The sequence below is a fragment of the Lontra canadensis genome, unplaced genomic scaffold, assembly GCF_010015895.1.
Source record: "Lontra canadensis isolate GAN:19392208 unplaced genomic scaffold, GSC_riverotter_1.0 scaffold2, whole genome shotgun sequence".
NCBI classification, from domain to species: domain Eukaryota; kingdom Metazoa; phylum Chordata; class Mammalia; order Carnivora; family Mustelidae; genus Lontra; species Lontra canadensis.
Window position 1 is genome coordinate 60731048 of NW_022630996.1, and position 13361 is coordinate 60744408.

General features: G+C 37.6%; 1 protein-coding gene across 12 annotated transcripts in view; it reads right to left on the bottom strand.

Moving 5' to 3' along the window:
• PPP1R9A (protein phosphatase 1 regulatory subunit 9A) overlaps positions 1-13361 on the bottom strand; it is a 303872-nt gene that overhangs the window by 19738 nt on the left and 270773 nt on the right. For 7 of the 12 annotated variants that reach the window (XM_032874822.1, XM_032874813.1, XM_032874796.1 and 4 more), the window contains 2 exons: positions 9404-9561; positions 8604-8901 (listed from right to left, as the gene is read on the bottom strand). In XM_032874822.1, the coding sequence (XP_032730713.1) occupies positions 8604-8901; positions 9404-9561 (456 nt within the window). The remainder of the gene's footprint in view (positions 1-8603; positions 8902-9403; positions 9562-13361) is intronic. The other 5 variants (XM_032874882.1, XM_032874873.1, XM_032874864.1 and 2 more) reach the window with 2 other exon arrangements.

The window sequence follows — 13361 nt, forward strand, 5'->3', positions numbered from 1 at the left end:
CGATGGTCCCTCAAATTGTCAAGTCTTAATTTACCAATCACAGCTGGATGTAACCTCGCCCCTCCTCTGAGCAATGATAAAATTTACTATTTCAAATGTATAAGGACCTAATGCAATATGTCAATAATAAAATAATCCTGTAAAGATTTTGCAAAGCCGGTTCTATTTGCCAGGACATTAATTCAGCGAATACTTTTGAAGGCATGTTTTGTGTCAGCCAATGTGCTAATAGCCACATATAAACTTAGAATCTCTAGAAATCATAAGTAGAAAGCTGATAGTACTTAATTTACTCTTCTTAACCTTGTCTGAACAAAGGTCCACTGCTATGGAAGTCTAGAAACCAAAGCGTTATTATTAGGTTACTCAAAGAATAAGCATGAGAAAAATATTGTCATGCTTTCTACGGTCATATAACTTTTTCTTACAAACCTCTGGAAATAATCTTACACTTCCTCCTGCTTCAACTGAAACGGGGTTAGATGTTTATCATTTACCCAGCTACCATGGGGCTCTTTCTACCCCACTTCCACTGAGGTTCCTCAAATATGACAACAAAATGATGATTTGTAAATGTGGTATTGACACAATTTTGAAAACAGCCAACTTCAATTAGTTGTTCTGTAATACCAGCACATCGTTAGCCTTGAAACTGCAGGCAAGTACAGCCGTAAATTAATTATTACCTTGTAGTAACTTAACCAACCAAAAATAATGGCATATTATTTTTAAAAAATCTAGATAAATGGCAACCAGGAACTAAGACATGTTCAGAGTTTACCCAGCAATGATGAGTAGAAGGAAATGAATGCCTAGACCAGGGGCCAGCAAGCTTTTCTGTAAAGCCAGATAACAAATATTTGAGATTTGAGGCTATACGGTTGGTCATATCTCTGCAGCTCTGCTTATTGTGGCATGAGTATAGACAGGATATAGATAAATGAGTGTGGCTGTGTTCCAATAAGACTTTACTTATAATAACCTATGGCAGCCAGATTTGGTTTGATGACCTGCATTGGCTATCTGGAGAGACCTCCTGTATTGGTTATCAAAGAAAATTATGAAGCATCAATTACATGCCATACTCTTTGCTGGGGACCAAGAATATGGAGATGAAAAGATGAATGAATGAGAAGCAACAGTGTGAAAATGTCTGTGGGATCAGAGAAAAGAGAATAATTCCCTCTGCTTGGGAATGGGGAGAGTGTACTAAGAGTCCACTAAAGGAGATGAGATTTAACCTGGGTTTGAAGAAGAACAGAATTTCCCTGGAGTGAAGTGTTAGGCAAGAATGTAAACATGAAGTCTTGCTGACCTAGTCCACTCTAGCTCCTCTAAAGATGAGCCAATGAGTTCTAAGAACCTCACATGTGAACAAACACACCAACATATGGAGGGAAATAAGGTTAACCATACCTGACCTCTGCTGAGTCCAGCTCTGAATAGATGAATCTCACACAGCCAGGGACTCAAGAATTTTATAGGATGTTATTCCTCCAATTGGATTTTGAGGACAGAGAAGGTAGATCTGACTCTGTTAATACACACTGTATCATCCCCTGCAATGTCATAACATTTTAACAATCCTGGGGTCTGCATCTTGGGAAGTAGGGAGGGAGAGTCCTGGAGGGACACAAAAGTGCCCAAATAGCAGGGGTGCTGCCATGCAATGGGCCATTCATCAGTCAGCCCAGTCGAACGAGCATATTCCCTACACACATCCAGGTAATTTAACTCCCATTTGATGCCTGTTGAGCAGCTTTCTGATTTACAAACCTACCAACCCATGGGAGAGAGAAGAGAACATATGAAGGATGCTGGCTATTATGTCAGCTGTACCTCCCAAACTAAATCAGAAAAATCAGTATTTTGGCCTAGAAATCAGTGTTTTCTAAGTTAGAACAGCAAGAATCAGCCACTTTGGACTTGATTACATCTGAATTGTATTACTGAGTTTCTGGACTTCGAAAACTGAGGGTTAGACCTTTGACTTTTGAGGTACCAATTGGTAATGGGCTGCTGACTGACAGTCCGTTAACTAAAGGTCTCTTTGATGTCTTTCCAGGTGTTACAGAGCCTGAGACCGGAAGCAAGAGAGAATAGGGCCTTCCCAGTCACTGATGGTGGGGTATCAGAGACAAGATGTTACAAAAGAAACTGGCAATGAGAAAAAGAGAGAGAGAGAGAGAGAGAGAAGAGGCAGACAGACTCTAGTCAGCAAACTCCTTGAGGGTAAAGATGGAATCTTGTCAGTCCTCATACATTTAACCCTTAGTACAACGCCTGACTCAAAGTAACTGCTCAATAACTATTTGTTTAATAAATACATAAATGAATGGATTAATGTCAATGAACAGGGAAGGCAATGAAAACTCTTCAAGGCTGGAAACTTTTTACTGGGAAAGAAAAGAATGTGAGGCATTCTTTTATCTGACCATAGTATGTACCAGTGGCTACTGTACTAGTAACTGACTATTGATAAAATTCATATTTTATCAAAGCTCAATGCACTGCTTCTTCTCTGTTCCCCAGAAAGACAATCAGCCCAGGAAGACTGAAGAGGGGGAAAGCCCAAGTACTTAGTTTCTGGAGAAGAAGCTACCCATCTTCTATCTTGGTTCCTGCTTACTTCCACTGAGAGCTTAATTCCAAAAAAGGAAGAGTTGCAAATAAGGGAGGCATTGGGGAAAGGGTGGAATTCTCACATTTGACTCCTACATTGCTGTTTGTAGACTGCAGAGCACAATGCAAATCCATGTACTACTTCTCCCATCGGGGAGGAAACATCTGCTGACTTTAAAGAAGCATTAAAAAAAATTAGAAGTAAAAGAGAGACCTAATCTAGATAATATTCTGCCACTTAAAAATATTGGGGGGCCGTATCTCATGTGTGAGTGATCCACTCTCCTTGACTATAATGTAACTTCTCTCAAATAGCTAGTTATGCCTGATAAACTCAAACAGCAGACCACAGAGTATTAACCTCTATCTCCAAAATACGTGTGTCTGTTGTTTGGTCTTCTTATGGACCAATTAAGGTCTATATGTAGTTTTCCAAAGAGATGATAGAGGGCTTGCCACAAAACAGCACTATAAAAGTGCTATTTGAATCCATAGTTTGAGTGAATAAATGAGAGTTTTTGAAATCTTTAATTCTTTTGAAAATAGGTAAATATCAACCATGCAAGTCCTCCACCAACTTGAGGAACTACCTTTGATGAATTAGCAGGCTCGACATATCTTCTTTTGCTTCTACTAGTATTTATTTATTTTTACTTTCTAAGTACGTAATTTTTATCCCAAAACTCCTAGAAGAGCTGTGCTTAGGACCAGTCTGTGGAAGGTAATTCCAGCAATGAATAGGCTTAGGAAAGGAAACCAAAGGGAAAAGATCAAGAATAAAGCTATGGTGCGTCCTAAGAGTTAAAAACAGGTTGAGTCCCCCAAATCAAATGTATTTCTATGTTCATGATGTATTTTTAGAAAAATTATAATTTTTGATTGGGTAGAGACAGATGGGTATGCACTTTTCAAAAATACAGTCATGTACAGTCACACCTGCAAGGTATGAGTGTATCTCACATCACTGCTGGCACTAGTTGTTGGAATTATTATTTTTTTCAGATTTATTTATTTGACAGAGAGAGAATACAAACAAGGGGAGCAGCAGGCAGAGGGAGAAGCAGTCTCCCCACCGAGCAGGGAGCCTGATGTGGGGTTCGATCCCAGGACCCCGAGATCATGAATTGAGTTGAAGGCAGATGCCTCACCAACAGAGCCACCCAGGTGTCCCCAGCTCATGAATTCTTTAAAACTTTGGCAATCCAGTGGTATCTAATTTAAGTGATCATTTCTCTGATCATTAGTGAGGCTGATCATCTTTTCCTATAAGCAATGCAAATTTTCTCTTCAGTGAACCAACAGTTTATTTCTTTTGCCAATTTTTGACTTTTTAAAAATTCCTTGAAGCTACCTGTATATTAAAGTCCATCAATTAATTTTCTATATGGGGTCCTTTATTATGCTTATTGACTACTGTAACCAATAGTATTTATTAGATGATTGTAGAGTATGAAAAAAAAACAATAAAGCCAACACCCATTTCATTTATTCCTCGCAACCCTCACCACAGTTTCTACCTGCAAAGTCCCTAGTATGTCCTTCCACATTCTAGTTCCTGGACAGTCCCCACCAAGTAACTGACTTTTGTCGTTCCCACTTACAACCTCAGCATTTTGTTTGTATCTCTAAGTAACTCACTTTTTAGCACTATCTAAATAGAACCACAGTGATTCTTCTGCAATTTGGTTTATTCTCTCAATGTCTCGTTCCAGAGATACATGCCTGTTGTTATGTTTCAGTGTGATTCATCCTATGAATATACTACAATTCATTTAACTATTTTACTTGTGATTATTCCAGGAGTTATCAGTTTTTAGGTTTTCCCAGTTGTTTGTTGTTGCTTTTGATCACACAGTAGGGCTGCTATGAATACTCCTGTACATGATTCTCAGTAGGCAAGTGTAGGACCTGGTTGGGTCAAGGGCATGCACACTTTCACCCTTACTAGGTCAATGCCAAATTGTTTCCAAAGAGCTTGCCCCAATTTACACTTCCACCTGCATGATGAAAACTCTTCTGTCTCTGATTGTTTCACATAGTTTCCAGCATTTGGTAACATCAGACTTTAATATTTATGGCAATGTGGTAGGTATAAAATGGTATCTTATCTGGTTTGTCTCATACTTTCCTGATTACTAATGCAGTTGAACATCTTTCATAAATATTTTGGCCTTTTGGTTTTCATTTTCTATGAAGTGCCTGTTCAGGACATTATATATTATCTCCTGTATCATTTGTCTTTTCCAGGTAATTTATACAAGTTATTTACATAATCTAGATGCTAACTTTGTGTTAGTTACACAGACAGTAAATATCTTCTCCACTTTTGTGGGATTCTTTGTTGTGTGTTTGAGAAATGAAGTTCCTAATTTTAATATCATCTGATGTTATTAATCTTTTCTTTCTTTTTTTTTCTTTGTGTCTTGTTTAAGAAATCCTTGTCTACCCAAAGTCACAAAAATATTCTATACAGTCTTTTAAAAGTTAAATAGTTTGTATTTCCCAGCTACTTTCCAGTTAAGTCTTAAATCCAACTTGAATAGGTTGTTTTGCAAGGTATGGGGGGTATCTAATGTAATTTTTAAAAATACGAATAACCAGTTGTCCCAGAGCGATTTGTAAAAAACCTCCATTTTCTCTCCACGGATCCACCCACCAGCTGTCATAAAATAAGGTACACACACACAGACACACACAGACACACACACACGAGTCTCTGGTATTCCCAGCCATTTTTCCTTTCTTATAAATTTAGGATCAGCTTATCAAGTTCCACAAAAATATCTGTTGTAGCAAATCTTTAGATCAGTATAGACAAAAATGACATTCCTTTCTACCACTCAGTTTTTTTTAAAAGATAAAAAAAATTTATAGTGAACAAATGTATATCCACTACAATTTCCATTTTACTACATTTGCTTTATCATATAGCCGTCCCTCTAGTGATCCATTAATCCATTAATTTTCAAATGCATTTCAAAGTAAGTTGTAGACACTTCACCGTTACACTCATGAAGATATTAATTTCATATATGTATTTTATATCTGGCCACTTAATCTTCTAGATGAATATTCATATAATCCTTAAATAAAGATACTTTTGTCTTTACTATTTCAAATTTATACTTATTATTTGATGTTCTTTTATCTTCCTGCAATTAGAAAAGTCTCAAAAACAGACTTGAAAATCGTGGTGGAAGTTGGCATTCATGTCTTATTCCTAATTCTTGTGCAAATGGTTTAAGATTCACTATTTAGTAGTTGATTGCTGGTAAGTAACCAATCATATTCAGAAAATTTTTTCTAATTCCACTTTTACTTTAACAAGTTTTTACTGAAAATGTCTGAAGAATTATACCAAATGCCTCTCGACTTCCATTAATATTCTAACACTTTTCCTTTCCTTTGTTGATATGATGATTTATATTGTTAGATTTTCTAATGTCAAACTATTCTTACATATTCAGAATCAATACTACTACCTGATTATGGAATATAATTAACTTGCACTCCTGGATTCAATTGATTAGCATCATAGTTAAAATGAATCTACATGCATAAGATTTCCTTTTTCCACACTGGCTTTACTAGTTTTTAGGACTCCAGCTACTTGAATAAATGATAAACACCTACCTGGGATAACTAGCATAAAATAGAGCCTATCTGTTTTTGTTTTTTTTTTAATAGGTTAGGCAGAATTCAGTTATAAAACCACCTGGCTCTAGTAACTTTCTAAATGGAAGTGTTTATAAAAACCTATTTCGTGTTTCTGTGATTATTGATTTATCCAAGTTTTCCTCTTAGACAATTTGAATAGACTAATTTTGTAGAGAACTCCATTTCCTTTAGGTTTTTAAATCTATTGAGTTCACATACTATCTATAAAAAAAAAAATTCTTTTAATCTCCATATCTCCTTTATTTCCAATGCCACATTTTTTTGTTTGTTTCTCTATTTTTTTCCTTACTGTGTCCTTCCAAGCGGCTCTTCACTTTTAGCTAGAATAATTTGCACACTGTTACAATATTTTTGGGGGGAGACAGGAATTAAGAATGGGTTTTTCAAGATGGGATCGGGAGGGAGAGAAACCATAAGAGACTCTTAATCTCACAAAACAAACTGGGGGTTGCTGGGGTAAGGGGGTTCAGGAGAGAGTGGTGGGGTTATGGACATTGGGGAGGGTATGTGATATGGTGAGTGCTGTGAAGTGTGTAAACCTGACGATTCACAGACCTGTATCCCTGGGACTAGTAATACATTATATTAATAAAAAAATTAAAATTAAAAAAAAGAATGGGTTTTTCATTTCATTAAAAATTAAATTCAGCTTATATCTCTTACCTGCCTCCTATTTTCTACTTTTTCCCCTACCTTTTAGTTGTTCTGTTCCTATTAGCTTGATATTTTTTTTTCAGTCTTTATTTTTAATAATAAAGGAATTTAAAGCTATACATTTTTCTCTTCAGCACAATATACTCTACCAATTCGACTTTTGAAAATGTATTCTAAAGAAGTAAAAGTGTCCAGTATACGAGAATATACAAATGCTGAGGCACCTGGGTGGCTTAGTCCTTAAAGTGTCTGCCTTTGGCTTAGGTCATGATCCCAGAGCCCTGGGATCCAGCCCTGCACTGGGCTCCCTGCTTGGCAGAAAGCCTGCTTCTCATTCTCCCACTCCCCCTGCTTGTGTTCCCTCTATCACTGTCTCTCTCTCTCTGTCAAATAAATAAATAAAAATTTTAAAAATATACAAATGCTTGTTGTAACTTCTTTCAAAGTGGTAAGCAAACAAGCAATATACAAAAAGAAATCTAGAATATAGCCTAAATGTCCACCAATATCAGAATAGTTGTCTCAGTTACATTATAAGCTCACTATATAAGAGTCTCGTATCATTTAATTTGGGTATAATGCCTTAGAGGGATGTCCATAAAATATTATTATGTACAAAACAAAACTGCAGAGTCAAATGACTTGTATGATTCATTTTTGTAAAAAAAAAAAAAAGAGACAAAACAAAACACAAGCATACTAAAAAGTACTTTCTACTTTACATCTACACACACACACACACACACACACATACACGCACGCACATGGGCATGCATGCAAATACACGTAATATATACTTACTTGTATTTCAGATGGGACCAATAATATAACCAACTTTACTTGGTTACTATAAAGAGACACTTCAGACATGGTAGGAAAAGAATGAACCTAATTTTTATACATCTCTGTATCATTTAACTTGTTGAATGAGAATTTGTTTCTTCCGTAAATTAAAATGATGAAAGTCTATTGATATGACTATGAAATTTTGGTATTAATTCTAGGGGCTTATTTTAAAATTTAAGTGATTAATCTCTGTATTATCTTTATCATAGCTTTCCTGTCACAATTTCTGTAATACATCCTTACTGTGAAAATTTCTTCTAAATAAAAACCAATTAATGGTTTAAAACTTATATTGCTTTCATCTTCACACACACACACACACACACACCCCCCACATATGTGTATAAATATGTATATGTGTATATGTAATGTATTTTTATAGATATTATATACATATATATTTTTACATATATATTATATACACTTCTTTTCCCCCAAAGTGAGTATGTTAAGTGTTCATTGAAACTCTGGGCTGCTACTCTACAAAATCTCTAGGAGGCCTCCTGAAGAACTTCCTTCAATAATAGTAAACTTGTGGACAGCGAAAGAAGTAAAAATACTAACCTGGTAGGAAAAGATAAATAAATAAACAAACTAAACAAACAAATAAATAAATAAATAAAATGGGAGAGTCATGGGCTCTTATCCCACAACATAAAAAGAAAGCAATATTAATTATTAGGTGTGAGAAGACAAAGGATTTACGACTATGACCAAAAAAAGCTGTTCTTATATTGTACAAATCAAGGAGTTAGTGAAGATAGACAAAACAAAATCAAAACAACAACAAAAATCAACAGTACCTTTTTCTTGTGGTGTTTTCTTGGTGGTGGCTTGATGGTGGCATGGAGATTCTTCCATATCATGGTCAGATTTTGAAGGAGAGGAGAGTGAAGTGTCTCCCCAAATAAGGGAGGAAGGCTCCTTTTCCGGGCTCAGTGGTCCCTCTGGAAATTCAGCTATGTGGTCAGATGAGAAGGGCACACTGCCAGCCACTGGAGTGAGGGATGGAGCACCAGAATCTGATTCTGGAGAAGTTCTCAAACCCTTGGGCAGAAGTGATTTGGAAATGTGCGTGTGGTTATAGAAACTGTTTGACGGCTGTTGGTATAAGAGATTATAAAGGAGGTTATGCCGCTGAGCATCAGCTCCAGGAATACTTACTTTGAAATCAGACCAAACTTTTTTAGTAAAAAATTTTCCCTTGAAAACCAATTTTTTTGTGGGTTTACAGAGGAGACTGCATAGTTTACAACAATTCAGCATATTACCATTGTAGCTAAAACAGACACCTAAGGCATATAGAAACAATTACTTGTACATTCCTTATTTCCCACTAGGTAAAACCAACAACTGAATATAAAAACACCATCATGAAATATGACAATAGGGATAATGTCTTGGGTTAGTTCATTGAATGAGTACAGAAATAAGCTGAATTACAATTTATCGAGTTGAGCAAGAATTTAGGAGACAAAACAGTGAACTACTCCAGCTGTTTCCATCTTAGGGCATAGAATCTGGCTGCAGAAAAATCATCTTCAAAAAGCTGTAGGAACAAGGAGACAGCTCGACACTGCAAGTCAGAAATCAGTCAGCTCACCTTCCGCTCCAGACTGTCTTCCCCATCTGTTGAACTGACACTATCATAGAGTCTTGTCCTAGAGGGCCTCTGGCGTCTGTTCTTCACAGAGAGCTGGGCTCGGGTTTTCAGTGCTTTTGAATCCAGGCGCTCTGTCTCTGGGACTGCCTCATTCAAGTCTAAGGAGAGAATAAAGCAAAATAACCGGTGAGGGAACCTTTGGAGAGGATCGTCAAAGAGACCACAGGCCCTGATAACAAAAATCTCAAGGTTATCATTAACACCGGGAAAAAAATCGGTGACAACCATGCCAGCCTGTCTGATATCCCATGGGTAACAAACAAGTCTGTGAGATTTAGGAGAAGTGTACAAAGCCTAATGGAAGAAACCAACACCAAAGGTGACCAAGGCAACAAAAAAATGTTACATTCAAAGAGCCAGCGTGGTCCTCTGTGGTCTGCCTCTCACTACCTTTAATTTTGTGGCCCTGAGTCCAAGTCAGGACTCCAAGTCACCATTCCAAAGGGAGAAGGAAAGGTTACCCATTGATTTATGTAGGCGTTGGCTGAGGAAAAGTTCTCCTTTGGTTGAATTTATCTGGAATCCTGCTCCTTAAAAAAATGTAGTTTGGTCATCAATCCTGCTTTATCTTTTTAGAGTGGCAGTCACTAAATGAAGTCATAATGTTCACAGAATTAATTAAGTGCTTCTGGATTTAAATTATTAAAAATAAAGCTTATAACTGAGTTGCAGAAAATTAATGTGTACTGATATTAATGGAACAAAACAATTTCTTACAGTAGCATTACTGGAGAAAATACCCTTTCACAGTGTTATTACGAAGGTGTGCTCTAAATATATTATAAAAGCAGAACAAGGAAGCATCTCAGGTTGTGCTTCTCTTACCTATGGAACTTTGCATGTGGCATATGGTTCTAAAAAATTATATAAACATATATTCCCTAGGAGATACATCCACTGGGTGACAATATTTACGAAAGGTTCTGACTCTTCATTTCCTGTATTTGAAAGAAAATTGCGAATATTCAAAAAAGTCAGACTATTCAGGTATTTATAAAGGACAGCTAAATATTTTCTAATTAGTCATCTCTTCATTGTTTACATGTCAATGGAGGAAAAATAATCTCCTTGATCACTTTAATTTCTTCCTTTCAATAAAATCTAAACCTGCAGCTGCCGATTAAGAGTTCATTAGTTGTGATAATTGGGAGATAATCAACCTTACAAGCTCTTGTTTACATATAAAATGTGGGAACACCACATAGATGAAAGCAATAATATAATATATAAAGCAATAATATAATTAGACAGGCTGTCATACAAGCCCGTTTCACAGTTTATCTATCTTGTATGTGGACTGTATCTTCTGTAACACAAAGCAGTCACACAACCGTCTCATGTATTCCTCACAACCCCATGCGACAGAGCCACCAAGTTATGTTTTATCCTCTCCAGAAGTTGAGAGAACTTGAGTAACTCGCCCTCATCTGCATGGCTGGTTGATGAGCTGCCATGACTTTTCTTGTTTTTTTGACTCCCAGGCTACTAGTCTGTGCCCTCCAAATTGAGCTAGGGTTGAACAAGCTACTAGAAAAAGAATTTTCCCGCCATTACAGTTCAAATGTTTTTATTGCAAAATCACATATAATGTGACTAATCTAGGAAATACATTTCTCCAATTGGCTACATATAGAATATACTTACTTATCTTCCACATATGTGTTAAGAAAGCATAAAAAGGAAGACATGTTGAAAACTATAGAAAAAATTAATTCTCGGATTTCTTTTTTTTTTTTTTTTTTAAAGATTTTATTTATTTGAGAGAGAGAGCATGAAAGGGGCAAGGGGCAGAGGGAGAAGCCAGCTCCCTGATGAGCAGAGGGCCTGATGTGGGACTTGATCCTGGGACTCCAGGATCATGACCTGAGCCGAAGGCAGTTGCTTAACCAACTGAGCCACCCAGGTGCCCAAATTCTCGGATTTCTTAATCGGTTGCTTTGTAACAGTGTTGGTTACTGGGTGACAAGAAGACTAAAGGAGGAAGCTTGTTCTCCTTTTGTTAACATGGCTTCTTTTGCAACAGAATCCTGGCCCCTGAGGACCCAATGTAGCACCCAACATCCAGAATTGCAGAAGCTACTCCACCACTAGGCGCTGAAGAAATAAAGTAAGGGAACATGAGAGCTACTTATTAGCAGGGTTTCAAGGGCAGAGAATTATTCTGGGACTTCCGGCTCTGTTATTATTCATGAATTTGCCTGGTACTCATATCCAACAACTTCCAAACAGCAGTCTAGAAGACCTACTTTATTATCAGCTAGCACTAGGTAGGCATACGGAATTACATCTATCAAAGATGAAGTCAGCTGGAAAAGCAGCGCCTTAAGTCCACTGTCCAAGTGGCCAACAACACACTGCATCCAATCGAGGAATTTTGAGGACCAGAACATGAGGCTTTTAGCAGTGCTTCATGAATTACCATTCAGCAATTTATATATTCCATCCCAAGAATGAATGTTTTTTAAGTAAAGAGCCAGAAAAATGGAGTGGAGTGGAGAACTTTCACTTCAACAGCAGGAAGTCTGGAGCTAGCAAGCTACATCGCCCTCAGGAGTGTTAGAGGAGGTGTGAGCTAGAGAAGGAAACTGTGTATAGGACTTACGTGGTTGGGTAACCAGAAGCTATCTTTTTCTATCATGTTGTTCAAGAATCAGAATATTGTAGCTCAAAAGAACCTCAGGGATTCTATCTCCGCTTTCCTTTCCAGTTAGGAAAAACAAGGCTCAAAGAAGATTACTAACTTGTTTACTAACTGCATCACACAGCTAATCTGTGGATGAGACAGGATAGAGCTCAGTGCTCAGAAGCCTGTTCTCTTGGGGCGCCTGGGTGGCTCAGTCATTTAATCATCAGACTCTTGATTTCACCTCAGGTCATGATCTCAGGGTCCTGGGATCCAGCCCTGTGCCAGGCTCTGTAATCAGCACAGAGTCTGCTTTTCAATCTCCTGGTCCTCCCCCTGCTTGCTCTCTCTCTCTCTCAAATAAACAAATAAAATCTTAAAAAAAAAAAAAGTGCTTATCAGCCTCCTGGAAGGTCATTCTCAACTCTGAAAGTAAACTTTACAAGTAACCTTGTGCCATCATAGAGTCTTTGTTTTAGTCTTACTTTATGTTCCAAACAAAAATACAGGTCAGGTTCTAACCTTGCAAATCTCCAGAAGTATATAGTATCTTAGAAAGAAATCTGAGGGATTTTATTTGGTTTTATATTTATCCAAGGAGTAAAATTCTTACATCAAAAACTTAGCTGGCAGGGCACCTGAGTGGCTCAGTCTTTAAGCATCTGCCTTCGGCTTGGTCCTAGGATAGAGCCCTGCATTGGGCTCCCTGCTCTGTGGGAAGCCTGCTTCTTCCTCTCCCTCTGCTGCTCCCCCCGCTTGTGTTCCCTCTGTCGCTTTCTCTCTCTCTGTCAAATAAATAAATAAAATCTTTTTTAAAAAAATTAGCTGTCAGTTTTGAGGATGACATTGTGGCAGAAGAAATCCAACCGGCTCCACATAGCTAAGTCATACACTACTGAATGAAAGGGCTTAGGTGGCCATGTTCTCTCACTGTCATTCACTCTCAACAGAGACCTTAATCAATAACCTAACACTGTTTTTATAAAGCCAAGACCTGGGTTCTTCCTCTACCCCTTCTCTCCAGCTCTTGTGTTCTGTTGTCCATAAGAATCAGAGGGAAATTTCCTTTTCATTTCTCCTTTCCTTCTCTATTCCTTTTTTCAGACCCTCCAGTCTCTGGGCGGCAGGGTGGGGGGCGGGAGCCTAACTCTGACTCAAATGCAGCTAGAAATACAAAAGATGGGCAGACTCGAGTGGGTTAACAAATACAGACAGACAAACAGCAAAGATATGAAGTGACTCATGACAGAGCGGTGCTGCGTGGGTGGGACTTGA